At 49.7% G+C, this 24,863-nt stretch overlaps 1 protein-coding gene and 1 pseudogene across 1 annotated transcript in view; one reads left to right on the top strand and one right to left on the bottom strand.

The window, feature by feature from the left end:
* The first annotated feature begins 2,724 nt into the window (after window positions 1–2,724).
* Window positions 2,725–3,689, top strand: LOC131907898 (putative testis-specific Y-encoded-like protein 3; annotated as a pseudogene).
* An 8,037-nt stretch (window positions 3,690–11,726) lies between these two features.
* Window positions 11,727–24,863, bottom strand: part of Tm9sf4 (transmembrane 9 superfamily member 4) — a 32,964-nt gene continuing 19,827 nt past the window's right edge. The window contains exons 13-18 of the mRNA XM_059261658.1: window positions 23,415–23,498; window positions 20,958–21,133; window positions 20,327–20,390; window positions 18,130–18,249; window positions 16,897–16,986; window positions 11,727–13,590 (exon numbers count right to left, since the gene is read on the bottom strand). Of these exons, the coding sequence (XP_059117641.1) occupies window positions 13,441–13,590; window positions 16,897–16,986; window positions 18,130–18,249; window positions 20,327–20,390; window positions 20,958–21,133; window positions 23,415–23,498 (684 nt within the window). The 3' untranslated portion in view covers window positions 11,727–13,440. The remainder of the gene's footprint in view (window positions 13,591–16,896; window positions 16,987–18,129; window positions 18,250–20,326; window positions 20,391–20,957; window positions 21,134–23,414; window positions 23,499–24,863) is intronic.

Raw genomic sequence — 24,863 nt, 5'->3', positions numbered from 1 at the left:
CAGTGGGTCTTAACTGAGTGTCTTTGAGGTAAGTGCTTCATTGTATCAACTCATATTGGACGTGAGAGTCAAATGGGCTTTAAACACTAAAATGTTAGGTAACTGAAAATGTCAGGTAGTTCAGTCTTCACATTTGTTTGGATGCAGAGGCTCAAACATGTTCAGTCTCAGCATTCCTAATTCTCTGACCCTCTTGTGCAGCTGTGATTTTCCTCAGGCCCAACAAAGGCGCACCTTTGGAATCTTGTAGTGGATGGTGATTCTAGATGTCTTCATGAAGTTCTGACAGGAAGAGAACCCTTTTTAGGCTCCTCAAGGTACACACATTTGACAGCTAGGACCCAGCTTTACACCCCGTGCTCAAACAGGTTGTCATCACAATCCCAGGCCCCATCCCTTGCACTGACATCTTCCCATCTAGGAGCCAGTGTCCAAACCCAAACAGTTACTTGGAGTTTAGCCCAAGATGCTATGGGGCCAGGAAGAATCAATGTGCAGGTGTTTGGTACACAGAGGCAGGGGACTGATCCTTTATTTTAGCTTCTCCCTTGACAAGTAAGTATCCACTGCCCACCCCAGCGGGTCAGAAACCCAGCTAGGACCCCAAGGGATTCAATCTAGGAGAGGTCAAGGGCAGGGGGTTCTCAACCTGTGGGTTGAACAATCCTTTTATAGGGGTTGCATATCAGATATCCTGCATATCAGCTATTTACATTATGATTCATACAGTAGCAAAATTTCTAAAGGGTCACAGCATTAGGAAGGTTGAGAACCACTGGACTAGGGGGTTCAGCTGAAGGCACTGTGGTGTCTTTGACAGGATGAGGCTGAAGGCTTTCTGGAGGATGTTGTAGGCAGAGATGGAGGCATTTGGTGTACTGACCTCCATAGTTTGGGAGCTGAGATCACAGGAATGCAGCCACACTTGAAGGATTGTGGAGCACAGGAGCAGTTCCACCCAGGCCCTGCGCTGAGTCCCCCTTTTTTTTTTAAAGCAACCGGGTCCCTGTCCTAGTTTGCTTTCTGTTGCTTTGATAAAACAGTGACCAAAGACAGCTTGGGGATGAGAGGGTTTATTTCATCATATAGGTTACCACCCATCAGTGAGGGAAGTTAGAGTAAGAATTCAAGCAGGGCAGGAACTGAGAGACCATGCACAACTTGGTCCTGGAAATGGGTTTCCAGGAAGACTGTGGAGATGAGGGAATCAGCATGAAGAAAGGACAGACACATGAGGAAAAGCTGGGATTAGGTTGGCCTTCCCTCATAGGGAGCCAAACCAGCTGCAGCAATTGGAACCTCAGTGCTTTTATTATGTACAGCATGAGAGGGAAGGGCTAGCTCGTCTTGGTATGAGGTCTGTGGCCGAGCAGTCTCAGATCTCCAGCTGTAAATGTCTGGAGGAGGAAGCTGAAGTTGATGCTTTCTGAACTTTGTCAGGACCAGGGGAAGGTTTCGCCAGTTCCTATGGATCTGATGCATTGTTCCTTAGAAGCAACACACATTCACTCAAGGCTTCCTCTGCTCCCCAGTGTTCAGCCGCCTTTCTTACACAGCCCAGGCCCACCTGTTAGGGGTGGTACTGCCCATGATGGGCTGTGTCATCCACATCTATTAGTGACCAAGAAAGTGTTCAACCAATATGCCCACAGGCCAATATGATGGAGGCAGTTCCTCAACTGAGGTTCCCCGGTGTGTCAAGTTGATGGCTAAGATTAGCTATCACAGTTTCATGTAGCCCTAACTGGCCTGGAACTCAGTATGTAGAGCAGTGTGGCCTCAAACTCAGATGCCACGCCTCTGCCTCCTGAGTGTAGTGCACCTTGTTTGGCCCTTTTTTGTTGTTTTGTTTGAGTCAAGACCTCAATTTGTACATACCCACCCCCACCCCCCTTGGGTTTTTGAGACAGAATTTCTGTGTAGCCCTGGCTGTCCTGTACCAGGCTGGCCTCAAACTCAGAGATTCACCTGGCTCTGCCTCTGCCTCCTGAGTGTAGGGATTAAAGGCATGAGTCACCACTGCCCAGCATGTATGTATCCTTTAAAATCCACTTCTATGAAATGGCTGGCGCTGAGCCTTGAGCCTGGGCCATGTGAAGTAAGGTCCACTTGATTTCAGCCAACAATAGCCCAGGAGGATCCAGCTCCTATGGGAACCAGGCTAGTGACGATTGCTTCCTGGTTTGCAGCAATTTAAGATCTTTCCTGGCCTTCAATTCTTTTAGGGCCTTCCTTTCCAGCAGCTTGATTGCCTGACAATTATGCTTATCTTTAGTTCCCAGTTTGAATCTGGCAGCCCTCTGCCTGTGCCAATATCCTGTTGCGAGGCTGCAAGTGTCCTAGCTGACTGCTCTAAAGCTGCAAAGAGCCCGGCAAGGGAAACAGTCCTCCCCTGCCGATGGATGGAAGGTTATAACCCTGTTTGAGGATTGGGCCTGTCCCCTGATGCCCGCCCCAGTTGTCCTTTTGCCTAGTCCACACCAGCCCTGCATTTTGTCACCTGCCCTACTAACCTGGAACCAGTTCTGTTTGACACGGGTGGTCTTCCCCGTCCCCTGCAGTGGAGGGACCCTAGCAAGTCACATCCGGCAAGGGGGGGGGCGTGCAAGGGGCAGAGCTCGCCCCAGAGAAGAGACCCTGCCTGCCGCCAGCATCCTACTGCCGCAACAGACCACAGTCCTGCCGGTGCTTTCCCGGCCTCTCCATCCAGAGACTCAGCAGGAGATGGCGGAAGAGGGAATTGGGGTTCTGGAGCCAGCTGTGCACCCATTACCCGGGCAAGAACAAGACGAGCGCCTGGCCCCGGCGTCCAGCGCCCTCGGAACCGGGGCACACGGGCCCTCCGACCCCACAGCCAGCACCGGGACCACACTGCCTGCCTTAGAGGCCCCCACCTCCAGCGTTCTGAACCCGGAGGGCTGTATGCAGGACTGGGGGATTCAGGTGGATACCGGAGGGAAGGCTGAGGAAGGGACGACTGAGGAAGAGCCCCGTAGGTGGGGGAGAAGCTGGAGGGGGTCGCAGAGGCCCAGGCGAGCCTAAGGCCTTTGGATCTAGGGGCCCTCATCCTGGACCCGCTGGAGGCCATCCAGTGGGAGCTAGAGGCCATGAGTGCCCAGACTGACAGAGCTTACCTCCAGCTGGAGCGCAAGTTTGGGAGGATGCACAGGTTGCACCTAGCCCGCAGGAGCTTCATCATCCAAAACATTCCGGGCTTTTGGGTCACTGTCTTCCTGAACCACCCACAGCTATCAACCATGATCAGCCCTAGGGATGAAGACATGCTTGGCTACCTGATGAATTTGGAGGTGAGGGAGCTCAGACACACCAGAACAGATTGCAAGTTCAAGTTCCTGTTTGGGAGCAACCCCTACTTCCGAAATGAGATGATAGTGAAGGAGTACGAATGCAGATCTTCAGGTCGGGTGGTGTCCATCGCCACTCACATCCGCTGGCAGTGAGGCCAGGAACCCCCGGCCTTGGTGCACAGCAACCGGGATACCATGAGAAGTTTCTTCAGCTGGTTTTCACAGCATAGCCTCCCAGAAGCTGACAGAGTAGCCCATATAATTAAAGATGACCTATAGCCCAACCCTTTGCAATACTACTTACTGGGGCAAAGGCCCTGCAGAGCTAGACCAGGTTTTGCAAGGTGGTCACCTAGGCCCTACGGGTTCCAGTCTGGCTAAGTTCTGCTCAAATACATGGTGCCTACATAAGATTCCTCTACCTGTGAACCTACCTATGTTCAGGCCAGAGCTCTGCTGTCTGCTCTCCTGTGAATTCTGGTTCTTCAGCATGTTTGGTGGACTCAGGGCCAAGGCTGTGACCTTCATGCTGTTCTATGTCAACATCATGTGATTCTCATATGCCACTGCACTTATAATGGGCGTCCAATGCTATGGACTTGTACTGCCATTGTGTGGGTGGCCTGGGTCCGCCTGTAAAACGTGGCTTTTCTACTCACTTGGCCCCATTACCTACAAGGCTTCACCAGTGCCTGTTTGAGGACTAGTGCTTCAAAGCTACAATATGCTGGCCTTCACAACTGTGCTGACTGTCTCATCGTCTAAGATGAAGTGGGTACATTTGGTCTTGGTGGTCAACCAGACTTGGGATAGCCCATGGCTTCAGGACCACAGAGCAATTCCTACCCACTGGACTGTTGGGCATCTGCAACCTGGGCAGCCAGATGATCAGACATGGGTGAGGCCAAGCCTGAAGCAGTGGCCAGTGTATTGTTTTTGATCTTCCCTGCTCTTCTTATCCTACGTGTGCCCCTCTCATAGACGGCTGTTGGCTTGTGAAGACCCATGCTGTGCCCCACCCATGCCCGGCCATAGCCTTTTTGAGTTTTGCCCAGCCCACCATCATCCCTGTTGCCTGTTCTCAGGTCTGTAAGGGCCACCTGTCAATGTAGTGAGAGCTCCTAATTCCAGAGATTGCACCAGGCTGGAATATCTGGGCATGTGCTCAAGGTAGGAGCAAGGACGGGAGTCCTTCCAGAAGCCAGACCCTTCATCAGCTTTTCCTACACCTACCCGTTTGTCGGCTGCCAGGTTGTAGGTGCTGGAGAGGGGCCTTCTGGCCACGTGGCCTGTTTACACTGGCATAGATCTCACATGGTTTTTAATGGGACAACTCTGAAATGAATAACTGAAGAAGCAGGGTTTTTTCCAAATAGCTAAGGAGACACTTTCTTGAATTTGCCTGTGTCCAGAGAGGGAGACTCAGTCTTATGAGCTGCCAGTGCCCTGTGCCCCCTGCCCTGATCTCTGAGCTCCCAGTGCCCTGTGCCCCCTGCCCTGATCTCTGAGCTGCCAGTGCCCTGTGCCCCCTGCCCTGATCTATGAGCTTCCAGTGCCCTGTGCCCCTGCCCTGATCTCTGAGCTGCCAGTGCCCTGTGCCCCCTGCCCTGATCTCTGAGCTGCCAGTGCTCTGTGCCCCCCGCCCTGATCTCTGAGCTGCCAGTGCCCTGTGCCCCCTGCCTTGATCTCTGAGCTGCCAGTGCCCTGTGCCCCCTGCCCTGATCTCTGAGCTGCCAGTGCTCTGTGCCCCCTTGCTCCTTGTAAGACTTAGACTAGTCAGAGTGTGCAGTGCAGGGTTGGGGCAGGGACAGCTAATCACTTCATTTTACACTGTGTTCTTTTAAAGAAACTCCAGTCTCCCCTCCGCCGCTGCCACCCCCACCCCTTGTGGGTTTATAGATAAAGAAGACCAAACTGCCCTGCCCCCAAGTCTCCTCCAGGTTGTCTCTATCTCATGAAAGGCCTTACTTTCTGCTCTCTAGGACCTGGAGGCATAAAATAAATGGGGATGGAGAACCCTCAGTCTTTGCTAGCTAGTTTTCTTTCTCTTCCTTCCTTCCTTCCTTCCTTCCTTCCTTCCTTCCTTCCTTCCTTCCTTTCTTCCTTCCTTTCTTTCTTTCTTTTCCTTTCTTTTGATTCACTAATATATTTTGTAAATTAGAAGAAACATAATACTGTCACTTTTGGGCTGTTTTCTGGTCCAGTTGTGAGCTTGTATGGGCAGAAAGTTAATGTGTTTTTCATTTTGCACCTTTTGAGTATGACCCATGCATCTCCTTCTCTGCTCCTACCGGGAAATTGAGCTGTGCAGGCCTGCTTGTGTTTAGTTGAGGACATTTTAAGATGGCCACTGTAACCGCTCTGTAGCACTCGGACATTTGTGATTATTCACGGTTGTGAATCATGGTTGTGGCCTGGTGCTATAATTTCACCTTATAGATACAGTTTGAATTTAGTGATTCTGCAAGACTTAATCCTGGGCATTGTTACTGTGTTCTGTGAGAATAACCCCCAGAAGGACCCTGGAATGGATGGTCTCCTGGCCCTGCAGACCATATTGCAACTGACATCTTTGTTTCCAAATGGAGACATGTTCCCAGGTGACTTTGTGTAGTCAGAAGAGGATTTGTGGCATTTTATCTCCAACAATAATGATAAAGAGTAAAAACCTTTCGATCTAGAGGAAATCGACCATGTTATTCCCTCTTCTAAAAGCTTCTATTCACGAACAGGCAAACACATGAATCTCCCAACCCTTATCATTGCTGCCCAAGCCCTGCCTTTGCTGACCCTTGTGGCCTCTCCACCACCTCCCTCAGCTCATTGGTTTCTCCCCCTCCCCCAATGCACACACTTACACACACACACACACACACACACACACACACACACACATCTTGTCACTCCTGAGAAGATTTTCGCACTTGCTTTTCCCTCTTTCTGGATTTTTCTTCAGATACAGATCTGGTTACTTCAACTTATTCAAGTCTCAAATACCCTTTCTACCTTCCCTGCAACCACCTTGGGGGTTATTCTCTTTATTACATGTAACTCTACAATGGTGTTTTCCTGCTTTCTTTCTTCCCTCGCTCCCATGAATCAGGAAACCAGGGACGCATCTGCTGTTCTGCTCACATGGGTCACTGTCCAACATCCCCCACTATCAGCATGAATGAGTGGCCTTATCTGAGTGTGCTGGAGTGCTGTGGTGAGGTTCTGACAAGGTAAAGAACAAGGCATGGCTGCTGCCCAAAGGACTGCAGTTGGGTGGAGAGGGGCAGGATGATGAGAGGTGACTGTACAGTTGTCATCCCACTGGAACACATATGCAAGTGAGAAGAGTCACTCCTAGAAATCACCAAGACAAGAGGCCACATGCTACACAACGCTCACTCCAAGGAGAGAACCTAATTCAGTCCAGCATGGCTAGCAGTTCACCCCAGCTGAAGGTGATGGGAGGTGGGACACTTCTCTGGTATAGGAATTCTGGAGATGGCCTGTTGGTTTGTTTGAACTTCTGAAGCAGTATCTCATTATGTAGCCCTGGCTTGCCTGGAACTGGTTAATATAGATCTGACTGGCCTCTGCCTCCCAAGTGCTGGACTGAAGGTGTGTACCACCACGCTGGAGGTGGCCTTTGGGGAGTAGGCAGAAGTTTAAGAAGCAGAGCTCTGGCTGGGGCTGTAGCACAGCGAGAGCCCTTAGGAACCTACTTGTGTGAGGCGCTGGTTCCATCCCAGCTACGTAAAAAAAATACCTGGAGTCTGGAGAAGGGACCTTCTAGCAGGGCAAACAGTGTAAGTGTACAGACACTGATGTATGGAAATGCAGTGTGCTGAACACAACTGCCTGCTGGAGATGGGTAGGGCCGGGTGGAATGCCAGGCCGAAGCTTTATTCTGTGGATGGCAGCAAGGAGTGTCAGGTGTGGCTTGGAGGAGGTGTGGCTCACAGGGCAGCCAGGAAGCAAGGAGAGGACAGTGCCACTCCAGATCCTCACCAGTCTGTAGCTCTTCTCAAAAGCCTCCATGATTCCCACAGAAACCTTTTTTACTTTTTGGTTTTTCAAGACAGGTTTTCTCTGTGTAGCCCTGGGTGTCCTGGAACTTGAGCTGTAGACCAGGCTGGTCTCAAACTCATGGAGATCTGCCTGCCTCTGCCTCCCAAGCGCTGGGATTAAAGGTGTGCGCCACCACCTGGTGATTCTCACAGCAATCTTACCACCTCCCAAGTACAACATAAACGCTGGCACTAGCACCTGGCTGGCTTCTACCATCTGGGTTTCTCATTTATGCCCTAAACATGTCCTTGCTGTTTGCAAGGAAATCAGAGGGAAGCACTGTAGGGACTGGCACACCATGGAATTTGCCTGATTGTGTCTGTTGGTGGGATTTGCCTGATTGTGCCTGCTGATCGTCAGGCATACTCTGGCTCCTGCCTAACTTAGGGCTTGGCAGCCTTGTGCCCCCAGTTCCTGGGTGGTGGCACTAAAGTGAAACATGTGCTTTACCTATTACATAGTTTGTGCCAGGCTTCCCTTGCACTGCTCAGCCACGTGCCCTGCCCTTGTGGAGCATGAGCCTTGCCCACAGAACTCTTGCTTCTAACATGTTTGTTTACCTACACATCTTAACACCCTCTCTCTGTACAGGTCCCTGTCCTCAGCTCCAGGGTCCAATAGCCACCAGCACTTACAGAATACCTACTGTGTCTTGGGAGTTTCCATGGCTACAGCATCTAGAGAGGCTCTGTATACCTGAGTCAGCCCATGTCCTTCTGTTCCAAACCCTCCTGGGGCTCAGATCTTACAGGACAAAAGCAAGCTGGCTCTGCACAGCCCACAAGACCCTTAAGACCCGACCTTGGCTCACCCCTCCTTCAGATAGCCTTCCAGCCACACCTGTCTCCAAACCTGCGCTTTGCCATAGTCTTGCTTTCTGTTTCCTCTGCCTGGAACCTTCTCCAGATATCTACATGGCTGGTTCATTGCTGCACTAAGGTTTCCCAGCACCAATGTGCACATCTGAAAAAGCATTTCACTTCTCAGTGAAACCTTTTGGAAGTCACCATGTAGTACTCCCCTTCCGCTGGCTGGGGTCTTTTTTTTTTGTTTGTTTGTTTTTGGTTTTGGTTTTTTTTTGGAGCTGAGGACTGAACTCAGGGCCTTGTGCTTGCTAGGCAAGCACTCTACCACAGAGCTAAATCCCCGTCTTTTTTTGGGGGGGCGGGGGTTGAGATAGGGTTTCTCTGTGTAGTTTTGGTGCCTGTCCTGAATCTCACTCTGTAGACCAGGCTGGCCTCAAACTCAGAGATCCGCCTGGCTCTGCTTCCTGAGTGCTGGGATTAAAGACGTGCGCCACCACCGCCTGGCCTGGCTGGAGTCTTCTTTGGAGGTTTACACTACCTAAGACTCTACTGCATTTTTTCTTCCTGTTTGTTTGCTTTTTAAAAAAAATTGAGACAGGATTTCTCTGTGTAGCCCTGGCTGTCCTCAACTCACAAAGATCAGGCTGCCTCTGCTTCCTGGGTGCTGGGATTAAAGGAGTGCACCATCACCTCCTCCTCCTACAGCACACTGTTAAAACTGCTCCCCTGGGACTCTCGGGGACTTCTTCACTGCTGTCTCCCCTCACCTGGAATAAATCAGGCCGTTCTACATGGAGGGGCTTTCAGGTGGGCAAAGGGAAACTAGACCACCTCGGCCAGAGGACCGCAGACAGGCACTTCAGGGCTTAAATCTCTTCAGGGACAGGAACTCTCCAAGCAGCCTGGGAACTGGAAGGATAAATGCCCATGGGTCCATTCCCAACCCCTCCTGCAGGGATGGCTGTGAGCTTATAGGTTTCCAAGCATGAAGAAGGAGGCCAGAGTGAGCAGCGGCTTCTGCTCCAGTATGGAGAACAGACCGAGCCCAGTTTTTCTCACCTCATCTCAGGTGTCTACCCCGTTCTTTTGGCCTAGAAATAAAACTCTGGACAAGCTACTTTCAATCTGGGAAAAACCTGCCCCTAAACTATGGCAATTGCTCATAATCAGCAACTGCCTTGATTATAGCCCAAAGGACTTTGATATTTTCCTTCAAGGATACTATTTCAGCACAAAAATTCAAGGAAGTACCGTGTCAGCTTGCCCCTTGCTCAGCAGTAGAACTATTGATTAGAGTCTGAATGTGGACTTCCCACCCATGGCCCCACTAGAACTGAAGTGTGGGGTGATGGTGCAGAGCCGTGGGGCATAGGAGCCTTGGGGTATGGTGGGGTGCTATGGGGAGTGGGAGCCATGGAGTAGCAGTGGGAGGCTATGGGGTGTGGGAGCCTTGGGGTTTGGAGGGGTGCTATGGGGTGTGGGAGCTATGGGGTGGTAGTGGGAAGCTACAGGGTGTGGGAACCTTGGGGTGGTGATGATGAGCTTTGGGGTGTGGGAGCTTTGAGGGGGTGGTGGTGAGCTGTGGGGTGTGTATGGGAGCCTTGGGGTAGTAGTGTAAGATGTGGGGTGGTGGTGAGCTGTGGTCCGATGGGCAGCAGCTGGGAGGCCCTTCCTGCCCTCCATCACTCTCTACTGTGTGTCCTTGGGTGTCTTCTCACAGCTCTCAGCCAGTTTTCTACCCCGAGAGAGAACTGGGAATTCCTTAGTGGGAAGACAGTGTCTCCAGTGGAAGAGCAGTGTTTCTCAACCTGTGGATCATGACCCCTTAGGGGTCAAATGACCTTTTCACAGGAGTCACCTAAGACTATTGGAAAACACAGATATTTACATTACAATTCATAACAGTAGCAAAATTATAGATACAAAGTAGCAACAAAAATCATTTTATGGTTGGGGGTCACCACAACATGAGGAACTGTGTTAAAGGGTTGGTCACAGCATTAGGAAGGTTGAGAACCACTGATTTTGAGGGTCCCTTCTCCATAGGCACCTCCAACCTTCCAAGAGACTGACTCAGCGGCAATGCTTTTGGAGGCATCTAACAGGTGTAATTGATTCACACAGTAGGCTTTTTCCTACATGAGTCTGCTTAGGTAAGACAGGCTTGGGGTTATTTATCAGCTCACTGATGTCTTCAAGGACGGGACCTTGTCCTCTCTGCCACCCTTCATGCTGGTTTCGCTCTCAGATCGGGGCCAAGGCAGTAGCTCCAAGGGTCACACTGGGATATATCGGGAACTACCCAGACTCTGTTCCAAAGGGAGATAGCCCTTTCCAGGGGCCTCGGTGCTTTCCTGTAGCTTGCTGGCTAGAACTGGGTCCCACTCTGGAGTCTGTTATGACAGAGGGGAGAGGGCACTGCACGTTGCTCAAAGTAAGCATAGGGGAGGTGGCTATAATCTAGTCCTTCCTGGGACCCTTCAAGGGAGCACTTGCAGTGTCGTGGCCCTCAGGGCTACAGGGTATTGATTTCTAAAACATTCCTTAAATCATCACTAATCTCTACCAAACTAAGCAAGCAAGTAGCGCTTTTGTTTTGTTTTTTGTTTTTTCCCTCAAGGTGGTCTTGACCTCCATGTGTGTCATGGTGTTCTCTCTCCCTCACACACACTTAATAAATACACATTTAAAAAGCTACAATGGCAGTGCAGGAGTCATAGTGACCTCAGAGGCAGAGGGCGCGTTGGGGCTCTGGTGTCTCTGCTGGCTATGGTTCATGGCATCAGCACAGCCAGCCAGGAAGCTGACTTGGCAGTAGCTGACTATCCTGTGCAGTGCCTGGCATCTCCAAGACTGTGCTCAACAGTTCAGGAAATCTAGCAGTAAGAGAAGATCTGAGAAGCCTTCCCACTGGAGGATGCCCTGGAGGCCTGTGATGGTTTTGATCGTCAACCTGCTTAGATCTAGACTCACCTTGGAGACAGGCCTCCGGATAACGGGAGGATTATCTAGATTCGGTCAGGCAGGAAGACCCACTGTGTGTGTAGCCACCTCACGGGCTTCGGTGCTGCACTGAACTGAGGAGGGGAAAGGCAGTAGAGCACCCGTGCTGACAGCTGTTTCCTGACGGTGATGTGGTGTGACCGGCCACCTCAAGTTCCTGCTGCCAGGACTTGGCCTCAATGGGATATACCCCCTCTAACTGTAAATCAGAATAAAGCCAGCTCTGCCTCCCAAGTTCTGGGATGCTTGAGCCTAAATTTCTATTGCTTTGAAAGCATCCTACCTGACACAGTGAAGCAAGTTGGGAATTTCAAACCAGGTTTCAACATTATCGGAGTCCATACTTGTTTGCCACTTCCCACGTATTCAGAGGGGCAAATGCCTGCAATTCCACATGGAGGGGCTGAACAGAAGAGGCTGGCTAGCAGCAGGCACAAACAGCCAGATCCTAGACAACCTGGATGGGAGACTGAACTTCAAAAGCAGCTACCCAATCCATGAGGTGAAATGGTCATACTTCAAACCCCACACTCTTGCATGAGTCAAGATGTAACAGGACAATGGCATTTTTATTTACAATTGGACCAGAAAAAGGCATACAGGCATTTTTTTAATTAAAAATAATGACGATGATTTAAAAAGTCAGAAAAATTGACAATGTTTGAAACCCACCCCCCAAATGAGAACCTTAGGGGGAAAATGCGAGATTTGAATGAACAAGTAACTCCCAATCACTTTCTACTTTTTGGGTTCCCTTTTCTCCAGCCTGATTCGTGGTGGATGCCGCTTGGTGCTGTGGAGTCACTGTGAGGCAAGATTGAGAGGTTCACTGATTTGACTGATGACGGTGGCAGGTCCCCAGGAGGCTGGGGCAGTGAGGGGCAGGGTGTGTTCCTAGCATAAGCAGCATCCTGAGCTTTGTCTCCCAGCAGGGTCCCAAAGGACTGGAGCACGGGCAAGTGGCTGTTATTGACCCCTACACCCAGGGTGGGGTTGGTCTCTTGCTACTTAAGAGCAAAGTCTATGACTTACACAGGGTTCATAGGGGCTGGGGTGGGGTGGAGGAGCTAGGCCAGGTATGTGAGCCTCCTTCCAACTTGGGGAGACTAGCTTCTTACCTATTCCTAGAAACTGGGAAAGGAGCAATCCAACTTACCTTCCATCTTCCTTCTCAGAGAAGTTTTCTGGGTATCCCCAAAAGAACTTGCATGGGAGGAAGAGGGGATGGGTCTGGCTAAAAGAACTGAGTATAAATGCTGAGGCCAGGGGCCATGAGGAGAGAGCGTCTCTCCCTGGCCACCTCAAGGAAGAGATCTGAGGACTCCAGACCTGAAAGTGAGGGAGGAGGAGGTCCACCATCACCTTTTAGAAAGAGTGGTGCCCCCTAAGGAAAGGACTGGGGAACAATCTTGAGGGGCGAGCACCCTAGTGGCCTTAGCCACCTCTTCCCAGACACACACATGGGTGCTTGGCTCTAGGAACACTTGGCCCTGACCCAGGGCTTCTTGGCACGAGAACAGTTCACTGCAGGTCTCATCTCTTCCTCGGTGGCCAGCAAACTCTGGCTGCTTTGATGAGGGAAATCCTGCTGTCCTAGGGAACCAGGACATGTCCTTGTAGTAACCAAGGCCGGGGCTTGCTCCCGGTCAAAACGATGACCAAAGGCCTGGCTGGAAGCCCTGTTTTGGGCGGCAGAGGGCAGGCTGGGGAAGAGAATGGGAGGAGGGGCCGGCAGGGGTTGGTTGGCACTGAGGCTACTGTCCGGGCTGGAGCTGTGCTGTGTCGTGGCATCAGTGGTGAGGATGGCAATGAGAGGCCTGGAGCCCTCACTGCAGCCCCTGGCGATCCCTCTTCCAGTTAGTGGTGGAGGAGCCAACAGCTCTGAGAAGCTGATGGGAACAGCAACTAAAACCCCACATTTATCCATCCTGGATCTGTTTAAAAAAAACCAACAAAACAAAACCAAAAAAACCCAAACCAAGAAAAACCCCCTGAATTGACAGGTCAAAAGACTCCTGCTGAAGGCGACTCTCAGCTGAAGAAAACCCACAGGAAAACGTATCCTACAGACTGGAATAAGATGAAGGAAATGCAAGGGAATCTACAGGCCCTCCTGCCCCCCATGCAGCCTGGGGATCTAGGAACACTGTGCCAGGAGTTACATTCCAAATGAGCAGGAGTTATTTTATTTGTGTGCCTGCAGTTCCCCACGCAGGGTGGCTTCCTGTCCGAGGATGGAGTGGGCCTAGCGTTGGTCCACCCACTCAGTCTATCTTCACAGCAGCGTAGATCTTACGGACAAACATGTAGGCTGCATAGAAGCCGATGGTCCCTGTGAGCAGCCAGAAGGACAGGACCATGAGGGCGGTGTAGCCGAAGTAGAGGAGAGAAGGGATGAACTCGACAATGTCCAGCTGGGGTGGTGATGGCAGAGAAAAGAGGGATGGATGTTTAATGCCAGGCAGCTATGAGCTACGACAAACTGTGACACCCACCCTGTGCTCACTAGTTTCATGTCAACTTGACACAAGCTATAGTCATCTGAAAGGGGGAACCTTAATTGAGAAAATAACTCCATAAGACCCAGCTGTAGGGTACCCCTCCATGGCCTCTGCATCAGCTCCTGCCGCTGGGTTCCCGCCCTGTTTGAGCTCCTGTCCTGACTTCCTTCAGTGAGGGGACTATGATGTGGAGGTGTAAGCCAAATAAACCCTTTTCTTCCCAAGATGCTTTTGGTCATGGTGTTTCCTGCAGCAGTAGATAAATAACTAAGATATACACCCACATCCCCTTCCCCGAATTTTATGAAACTGACACTTGGCAAGGTAAAAAGGCTCACAGTAAAGACTAACTTCCAACTGTACTAAGGCTAGAGTACTGCCTTGGACCTCGTGACCTTGGGGGTCAGGGGGAGAACTCTATAGGTAGGAATGGATACAGCTGCCCCACTTCCTGGTCCACTGTCCCAAAGCAGTACCATAATATTCCTGGACAGCTGGAGAAACATCAGAGTCTAGAGTGGGGAGGTGTGTAGAGGTTCTCACTTCCTCCAGGTTAAGGACTATGGAGCCATCATCAGCCTGCCTCAGTCTACAATGCTTGGCGTATCTCAAATAGCTCACAATGTTTTTTATCTTGGAGTACATTGGTCTCTTTTGTGACTAAGGTAGAGGTTAAAGGGATTGGTGGTGTGATGTCTGCTGGTAGAAGAGAATACAGCCCATCTGGAACCTTAGTATGTGCCCAGTGCACCAGGCCCTGAAGGGGTCTGTTCTAGGGCTCATGGGCAGATACACGGCCACAAAATGTGACAAGCCCAGAAGAAAACAATAAAGAAAAATAAAATCAGAGAAATAAAATAATATAGGTCCCTGAGATCTTCTAACCCTAAAGGGCAAAGGCCATATTTATAGGCTCCCCTCAAAAGTCCCTGGCATCTCGTGTGTGTGTGTGTGTGTGTGTGTGTGTGTGCGCGCGCGTGCGCGCACGCGCCTACCTGCAGATGGGGTGAAGGAGGTAGGAGGAGAAGGGAGCAGGACAATGGTCAAACCAGGAAGGGAATGAGCAAGAAGGAAGGGCTGACAGGGTCCCAAGTTGAGACCCAACAACTTCCTAAACTGTGCAGCAACATCAGCCCAAGGATTGATTCTTTTTGCGTGAGTCAGTTTCAATTAGCTTTCGGTTACCTGACGGTCACAAAGGTCTGGACTTAAACAGGCTATTGAGATGGGAAGAGTCTAGGAATAAGGTCAGGATACAAGGCACACAGGGACAGGCTGAGGTGTGAAACCGAGCCCATCACAATCACAGGGGCTATCCAGTCAGAGAATGGGAGTGTCTGGAGGAAGAGCTTCTGTTACTGGAGGGCTTCCGCAGGGTCAGCAAACCTTGTCGGAAGGGCCAGAGAGTGTTTTTATTCCTTCCTCAGTTTTCTAGTTAATGTGCTTTACAACCACTCAACTGTCACTGTGGTGTGAGAGCAGCCAGAAGACACGTGAACGAATGTACATGGCTGTGTTCCAATAAAATGTTCTCCCAAGAGCAGACCACTGGCCTGTGAGCTAGTCTGTTGACCTCTGAGGCCGATGTGAGTCTCTGTTGGGACTGCAGAAGCAGCACCAAGGAGCACTGCATTAGCTGATCTGGGAAGTCCTCTCCACAACCTGTATTCTGGGGAAACTTGGCCATTCCGAGCTCACCCACTGGACCTGCAGCTCTTACTCTGCAAATACGACCTGGCTGCAGGCAGAGGACTGTTTGCCCTGGGCTCAGAGACCCTAAGTAAAGCATGCAAAACCAAACCTTCAGTGTTGGAGGTGAGGTACTCACCAAATCCTCCCTAAACTCCTCTAACTGGCCCATCTGGTTTGCCCTAGTTGCTAAGCCAGACTCCTGTTGATTACCAGCCCGCGCTTAACCTGTGTGAACTCATGCAGCAAGCAGGCCTCCAAGACACAAGCCCAGTGCCGCTCCATTCTCTCTTCACCAGGCAGAGGCCAAGAGTACCTGAGTGAAGAGAAGGAGGCTCCAGACACACGAGGGCTGATGTGGTTTCTAATGGGTGTGTAAACAGTCTACCTTGGTCTTTCTGTGTATGTATTTGTGTGTGTACATGGGTGTGAGGCCAGAAGTCAACACTGGGCGTGTTCCTCAGTCACTTTCCACTTTACTTCTCAGACAGGGCCTCTCAAAACCTGGAACTCACCAGACTGGGTTGGCTGCCCACAAGCTCCAGGCAACCTGTCTCCACTTCCTCAGCACGGTGTCTACAGGTGCATGCTGCTGTTCTCAGTCTTTTATGTGGGTTCTGGGGTATCAAACTCAGGTCTTCACGCTCACACAGAAACACCTTATGGACCGAGCCATTTCCCCAGACTGGTTTTTATCTCTATTCACTTCTTTCAACTGCTTTTACTTTCACGTCGTTGTCCTTTTCCCCTATGTCTTGAGGTCAACACTGTATTATCAGCACTGCAGGTAACTCTCTGCCTTTGAGGTGTAGAGAGTGGTGGAAGCCTGGAGTGAGTGAAGTCCTGAGTGAATGTGCATGTTGACATGGGCACAGCCATGTCAAGGACTCCAACGCTGGGCTCAAGAGGAATGGCAAAGCTTTCCTCATGAGTTTGAGTGTTTCCGAATGCTTAATCAGTGTGTGCAAAGACTAGCAACTGCATGCAGCCTCCTCCTCCAACCTTAGACTGCTTGCCCACACAGACCTCCTACCAAGATTAGCCAACCCGTCCCCTGTGCTGCAGCCGTAATCAATGCACTGAGATCCGGTTGACAGTGGCAGTAGACCCCACCTGTTCCTGGCTTTCCAGTACTTGTGTCTGTCCTTTCTTCATTCCCTCACCACCCTAGCCAGGGTTCCAGGACTCAAGCCACATGGGTCACTGCAGAAATGGTCTTGCTACATACATACCTCAGGCTGCCATGTATGAACTTCCACCCCTCCAGACTCAGCCTCTCAGTGCTAAGATTACAGGCCGTATTGCCTTTATGTTCCAAGTATCTCACAGGTTTCTGCACACAGCACTCTTACTGTTGTTCAGACTGAAGGCTTGTTTCCCAAACACACCAGACAGCTCTAAATGGCTCTGGTCATTTCCACTTTGGGTATGCAAGCACAATCCAGACCCTTGGCTTCCTTTCAACAGCCTCCTCCCCCACAACCATCCTGCCCCAGAGAAGGTTAAGGGGGATTTTAAAGAGGGTGGTACCTTGTTAACAAAATAAAAGATGGCATAGACCAGGACGTAGAATGCAGACCCCCCTGAGACGAGGAAATTCCTCCACCACCAGCGGTAATCCTAAGGAGCAAAGAGAAGAAGAGTCACCGCCCTGGGCTCCAGGTTATCTTCCCACAAATCTCATGGTCAACAGAGGGCTCAAGACTGGGCAAGAAGACCCATCAGGATCATTTGGGGGCCACTTCTGCCCCGCCACAGAGCACTCCCTCCCTCTTCTGTGAAAAGCCATATTTTTATTAATATTTGAGAATTTCATACATGCATAGAATGTTTTTGGTCACATTCACTCCCAATCCTCCCTGTAACTCCTCCCAGATCCACTCTACCCTCTCCCGACTTCATGACCTCTCCTGCTCCCTCCGCCAGCCTCCCGATTCCAATTGCTGCTGCCCATGGGTGTGGAGGGTCATCCCCTACAGCAGTGGTTCTCACCCTTCCCAATGCTGTGACCCTTTAACACAGCTCCTCATGTTGTGGTGACCCCAACCATAAAATGATTTTCATTGCTGTATCATAACTGTAATTTTGCTGCTGTTATGAATTGTAATGCAAATATTTTGGCAAGGTGGTGGTGGCTCACACTTTTAATCCCAGTACTTAGGAGGCAGAGGCAGGTGGATCTTCTGAGTTCAAGGCCAGCCTGGTCTACAGAGTGAGTTCCAGGACAGCCAGGGCGACACAGAGAAACCCTGTCTCAGAAAAAGAAAAAAGTCACATTTGGAAGCTTGATTATGATGAAGTCCCATATCTGGATTAATTTCTAAAAACCACAGAATTACAAACTAAAATGGGTAAATTTTACTGCTTATAAATCATATCTTAACTTTTTAAAAGATCAATAGAAAAAAAAAACAATAACAAGTAACTTTGCTTGAGCAAATGTTTCTCATGGGTAAGGGTCAGTCAGTCAGTAGTGGTGACCCCTATACTAGTCTCTTAGTGGAAGACCTGGCTTTCAGTCCAGGCTGGTAGTGGCTCTGGGCTGGCCTACCCTTCTGCACACAGGGGAGACAGGCCAACAATCTGCACCTGACTGCAGAGGATGTGGTGCCGACAAATCACAGCCGAGCAGAGAGGTGGGCATCATGAATTCCAGTGTAGAGGAAAATGGTTTGGGAGGAGAGCAAGACAGCCCCAGGAGGTACTCACATCAGTGTTGGATCTGTCCCATCCCACCCCCGCCTACTGGTCTACCCCCCTCACCTCTGCACACAGCTGGAAGTACACCATGACAATGCTGATCTGTGAGCACGACACCACCAGGATGATGAAGACGAGAAACAGGAAGCCGAAGAGGTAATAGAACTGGTTCTCCCAGATTGCCTGTGGGCACAGAGATGGCCTCAATGGCCTGTGCTCAGCAGCCACTTCCCCAGAACACCTCCACCAGGGCTCCTCTAGGGAGGGCACAGGTGACTAATGTTTGGGTGGACTCCAGACTAACCCTGATGGCATGTAAGATAATCACTACCCCAATCAAAATTATACAGCACTGCTACCACTGAGGCGCAGTTCACCCCACACCAGGTGCACGCTTTATCACCACACACAGACCTGTGTAACCTTGGCCTTTTTTTTTTCTTTTTTTTTTGGTTTTTCGAGACAGGGTTTCTCTGTGTAGCTTTGCACCTTTCCTGGAACTCACTTGGTAGCCCAGGCTGGCCTTGAACTCACAGAGATCCGCCTGGCTCTGCCTCCCAAGTGCTGGGATTAAAGGCGTGCGTCACCACCGCCCGGCCGACCTTGGCCTTTTTTGAAAAAAAAAAAAAAAAAAAAAAAAAAAAAATCGTTTTATTGAAAAAAATTTTTTCATACAATAATTTTGATGTTTTCCTTCTCTCTCAATTCCTCTTGGATGCCCCCCACCTAATTTTATGTTCTTTGTGTCTCTCTTTAAAAAAAAAAAAAAAGACAAAACAGCTGGGCAGTGGTGGAACATGCTTTTAATCCCAGCCCTCAGGAGGCAGAGGCAGGTGGATCTCTGAGTTCAAGGCCAGCCTGATCTACAGAGTGAGTTCCAGGTCAGCCAGGGCTACACAGAGAAACCGTCTTGAAAAACTAAATCAAACAAAAACAAAACAAATCCCCCCCAACCCAACAAAAAGACAAAATAAAACATCAACAACAATAACCAAAACCAATCAACCAACCAACGAAAAAACAAGAAACACCCCACTCCCAACCCCTGCAATGAAAATCTAAATAAACCAATTAAGAAAAAAAAAAAAAAAAAGGCCCAAATAAAATAAAGCAAAATGAGACAAAGATTCTATAAAAATAGCATTGAGTTTGTTCTGTGTTGGCCAACTACTCCTAACCTTGGCTTTTCTTCTTTTTTTTTTTTTAAGACAGGGTTTCTCTGTGTAGACTAAGCTGACCAGAGATTTGCCTGCCTCTGCCTCCCAAACACTGGGATTAAAGGTGTGCGCCACCATACCTGGTCCTTGCCTTTCTTAAAAAAAACAAAAACAAAAACAAAAACAAAAAAACAGTTTAAACATTATTTTGTAGGTATGAATGTTTTGCTTGTATGTCTGTATGTTTGCTTGTACGTGCATGCTGGTGCCCAGAGGCCAGAAGAGAGCATTGTATCCCCTGAAACTAGAATTCTAGATGATTGTGTACCACTGTGTGGATGCTGGGAATCAAGTTCTCTGGAAGAGCAGCTGTGAGGAACTTAACTGCTGAGCCACCTCTGCAGCCCCAGCTTGGCCTTTTATAGCTGAGGAAGTCAAAGCTCTGGTGACTGGTTGAGGGTCCCAAGACACCAGGAGAGCCCATGGAACCTACTCTGGGGACAGAGCCGCAAACAGCTGCTCTGTCCATCCTAGGTAGGGAAGGGAAGGACTACTCTGGTGGGACAGCGGAGACCTACAGAGCACTGACAGGGAGGGCACCACTGGGCTGGACAGCTGAGTCAGCTGCGCACACGCTCTGGAACCCTCCTGCTAGCTTTCAAGTTGGTACTTCTAGGCAGGAGTGCTCACCATCATGGTGGCAGCATTTTCTGAATGCTGAGCCTGTTTCCATTTGTCCCAGTCTCACAATGATCCTGACAGTTGGGGATCCTTCTGTCTGCCTGCCTGAAGTTTTGGGTAAGAGATTGGCAGGTGAAGAGGGTGAGGGACTCAGGAATGGAAGCAGATGCAACAGTGCTACCAACCACCATTGCAAATGACTGCATCGCTGAAGCAGCTTCCATGTGCTGAGCCTTTTCCATGCATCAGCCCCTCATGCACAGCATGTCTCCATTACCTCTCACAACTGTCCTGATAGTCGGGGCCATTATCACATTTAAGGGTGAAGAAGGGGGCTCCTGCAGAGTGCCTGAGTGAGGGCAAGGGGTCAGGTTCCTGTGGCAAGGCTGCATGTGGAGAGGTGGAGAGTCAGCAGTACTCACACTGAAGATGAAGAACAGCTCAATGAACATGGCACCGAAGGGCAGGATCCCGGCCATGAGGATGCTGCAACAGAGAAGGAATGTTAATAGTGCACACTACAGAGAATGCCTACATGGTGGCAGTTCTAAGGCTATGTCATGTTGTGACACCATTATTTCTTCTTGAGAAAAGAGCAGGGTGGGCAAAACTCTCTTCAGTTCATAGGTGGGAACTCAGGTAGAATGGTGGGTGACCTACCCAAGGTTCAGGTGGTCATCTTTTTTATTTCTTTTAAATACAATTATTCCATGTGGCCTTTTGGTTTTGGGGTATTGGGGATTGAACCTAGGGTAGTATGTAACCTGGGTAAGGAAGTACTCTGCCACTGAGTTAGTTATACCCCCAGCTTCTCTACCTCTGCTTCTCTGACCTAGTTTCTAGGTAGACATCAAGTCTGCAGCACTCGCCTTCACTGTGGCATGAAGCTGAGCCTGCAGGCCATCCAACACTAATGCACCTGCTGCTGGTACAGGGTGATCTCAGCACCCTTCTGGGAAGTAGCCTCTTTATGTTCTCCTAAGGAGATGTCTTACGAGAGGACTGGGCCTTTCCCACCATGGAAGTCCCCGGTTCACCTCTGCCAAAACTCACCCCACAAATCGATTCATGTACCACCGTTGTTCAGGGATCTGTCGGGGAATCTGGTTTGTTCGCACAGGGTTGTCATATGGCTGCTTGCGGAAGCCAAAGTAGTAGCCCAAGTAGACGAGGGGCAAGGAGATCCCGAACCACATACACAGCAAAGCCACCATGGTGGGAAATGGTACCTGTGGACACAGTGCTGTGAGGCCCCCATAGGCCCTGGTACTTAGCATAGAAGCCATGCAAGTGGGCGGGGGGGCATGGGCAGCTCTGGGCTCCAGGGAAGGAGAAGCCACATGCGCAGCAGGGCCACTGTGGTGGGGAAGGTCCGCCACAGGGCTCCTGGCCTGAATGTCTTGAGGCCAAGAATTTCCTGTGGGGAGAGCAGAGTGTAGATGGGGCCATGTGAGTTTCCAGTGAAGATGGAACCTTAGCATCCCAGGAGCTCATCATCCAGGGAAGTGGGAACTGAGAACTCCAAGGAGCTGTGAAGGGGCCAGAAGGAAAGGACACAACATGAGGTCTGCTGAGTGAGGAGAAAAAGGGAAAAGGCAAAACTGCTCCAGTTTGGTTAAAATGAAACACCACAAATTCTTCTAACTGGGGAAAAGCAGGGCATAGGCCTGGAGTTATAAAAGGACTCCATTTTAATAAAATTCATTTTTTAGACAGGGCCTCATGTATCCTAGGTTGGCCTTGAACCCACTATGTAGCCAAGGATGACCTTGAATTTCTGATCCTCTGTCTCCACCTCCTGGGTGCTGGGATTAGAAGGCATGCACTACCACGGTGAGTTCATGAAGTGTTGGGAAGGCACTCAGGGTCTCAAGCATGCTAGGCAAGCACCCTATTAACTGAGCTACACCCTATGCCCCCACATTCAATGCCCCCACAATGAAAAGTTAACAGTACTTCCTTGAATGGGGTATGGGGGTTGAACTGAGTTTTTCATCTTCCTCATCATCTGTACAGTCATTTTCTCTAAGACTTGTACAAAAAGAAGTGCTTACGTTCCCATACTAAGATGGGAATGTAAGTCTGTGCAGCCACTCTAGAAATCAGTATAAAGTAAAAATAGAACTACAGTGTGGCCCAGCTATACCACCTGGGTACACACATAAAGGATTCTAAGTCATAACACCACAGAGATACTTGCACATCCATTTATTGCTGCACTAGTCACAATAGCCAGGAAATGGAACTGTACAGAAGATAAAGAAAATGAAATAATGACAATTTGCAGGAAATGGATGGAATTAGAAACCATTATGTTAAAATAAGCCAGACTCCAAAAGACAGATACTGAGTGTTTTCTCTTATATGTAGGACCTAGACTTGAAATTTCGTGGGTATATATATGTGTGTGTGTGTGCGTGTGTGTAACTTGTGAAACTAGAAAGGAGATCATTAGACGGAAGGAAGAGATCTTCAAGGAGGGGAAGTAGGGTAATGGAATACATGTGATAAGAAAGCAGAAGTTGGGAGTTAGTGGGGGAAGGAAGGGGACCAGCCAGAGGGGGGAGGGGATAAGGAGAAGGGCAGTGGGTGAGGGGAATGAATGAGAACAAAGTATAGTGATACATATGTGTAAAATGCCATAATGGAATGTATTACTTTGTATGCCAACCTAAAAAAATCAATAAAAAAGCGAGCATGTTACATGTTTAGAACAGCGTTTATTATAATAGCATAATCTGTCTGTTATAATTTTTAAATCACAATCTCATTTGAAACATCCCTGTTGAAGGAAAAAGACTGAAAGAACATCTATCAAAGACCTCTGCAGTGTTTGCCTGAGTGGCTCCCCTGGGTTCTGTGCTCTCTAGACAGTCCACCATGAGTACTGCGGCTTCCTCAGCTGCCGGGAAGAAGCAGTCTACACTCGGACCCTATCCAGAGCCCTCAGTAGACACGTGCTCTCAGCACACTAAGCGAAGGTGGCAAACACCGGTCCCACTTCTCCTACAGTCCTGAGAATTGACCAAGGGACCATACTCCCACAAGCCCTCAGCCAGAGCCTGGAACTCCATTCAGAGTCGGAGAAGCTGCTGGCAACAGCACAGCCTGGGGCTAACGGGTCCTCTACCCTGGAGTGTGCTGACAGGAGCTGAGGTGAGCCAGCCCTCTGACCTTAGCCACTCACACCTAGCAGCTCTCACTTGGTTGAGACATGGGGAATTCCCCAACCGGCCCCTGGAGTGTGGAAACCTCCCTTTAGAGAAGTGAGCTATGGCCAGCTGCTTCAAAGCCTGCAGAAAGGCCAGGGCCAGGGCCAGGGCACTGGCAGATGATAGACGGGCAATGCTGGGGAAACCCCAGCCAACCCTCCACCCCTACAGCTGGGAACAGAACTCCGGGGACTCAGAAAAGGGAAGGGAAGAAGGGAACAACAGGAAGTGACCTTAGGGAGTAGGGCTGAACAGTTCGAGCAAGGAGAGGGGCGGGACAGTGGGGGAAGGCACTTACTGCTCCCGATGAGTGCTTTCCCCAGATGAAGCAATTCAACACAAAGCAAATGCCGAACACCACACCGGGATACAGTGTCGCCGTCTGTGAGCAAGAAGGACAGGTTGGCTCCTTCTTGGTCTCTGGGGGATTCACAGACCAGAAGACCAGAGGCTTCATGACATCTAGTCCTTTGGGTTCAGCTCAAGCAGGTCCTGCTCTATGAGACACTTTGTAGAACCCTGAAACCGCCTTTTCCTTGTCCTCATCCCTCTTTCTTTCTTTCTTTCTTTCTTTCTTTCTTTCTTTCTTTCTTTCTTTCTTTCTTTCTTTCTTTCTTTCTCTCTTTCTTTCCTTCTCTCTTTCTTTCCTTCTCTCTCTCTCTCTCTCTCTCTCTCTCTCTCTCTCTCTCTCTCTCTCTCTTTTTTTGGCTTTTCGAGACAGGGTTTCTCTGTGTAGCTTTGCGCCTTTCCCGGAACTTGCTTTGTAGACCAAGATGGCCTCGAACTCACAGAGATCTGCCTGGCTCTGCCTCCCGAGTGCTGGGATTAAAGGCGTGTGCCACCACCACCCGGCCTCATCCCACTTTCTAATTATAGATGGTGCCCAACTTAGTAAGGTTCTGCTTAGGATCTTTTGAATTGGTGATAAACTGACAGTTAAAGGCATTCAGTAGCAACCACACTACATTTGGTGTGTTAGATGAACATTCACCTCAGGACACCATCAACTGAGATGAAACCTCACTGAGACAAAGGAGCACCTGCATGCAGCTTTGCTGCCCGATCAATGTCTGTCTCCCCAACACACTCCAAATCCTGTCCTCTACTGTATTCTCATCACACAACACAGTAGCTACTCAATTAAGTATTTGCATCATAAATAAATTAATATAACACTATTAGAAAATATGTTATATCTAGGCTCCAACTCCAAACTGCTTAAAATAACGGTTCAGTTTTAATGGCATCTTAAGGATGGCAACTGTGGGCTCCACTCGTATCCTCTCACTTGACCCTCACTACGGGTTTAGAAGAGACTCTGTTAAAAGATGAGGGTATCCCTCCACTCCACAGTTTATCAATGGTGAGCAGAGGTGGGAATCTAGACAGCCTGCCTCCACAGCCACTCTTGATATCCTGCAATGTAATCTCATCAGTCTTGCGCTAGAAGCCAGGCACAGAGCACCAAAGCCTCAGGCTTACACTGGAGTCTCATTCTTCCACACTAGGATCAGGCATCCAGGTGGGTCACTAAGCACAATGACCAAGGCCCTCATATCTTGAGCAACCAGCACTCAAACTGCACGAATTCCTCTCTGGCTCACTGTTGTCCCCATCCAACAGCTTGTCACTGCTCCTGTAGATTCTTGTCCCTGGGCCTTCATGTAGGTCATCAATACCTTGTGGTATGAGTGTACCAGGGGCTATATGCTGCAAAGTAGATGCAACCACGCCACTGGAGAGATGG

The sequence above is a fragment of the Peromyscus eremicus genome, chromosome 4 (genome assembly GCF_949786415.1).
Source record: "Peromyscus eremicus chromosome 4, PerEre_H2_v1, whole genome shotgun sequence".
NCBI classification, from domain to species: Eukaryota; Metazoa; Chordata; class Mammalia; order Rodentia; family Cricetidae; genus Peromyscus; species Peromyscus eremicus.
The sequence above is the reverse complement of the archived record's forward strand: the minus strand, read 5'-3'. Positions and strand labels throughout refer to the sequence as shown.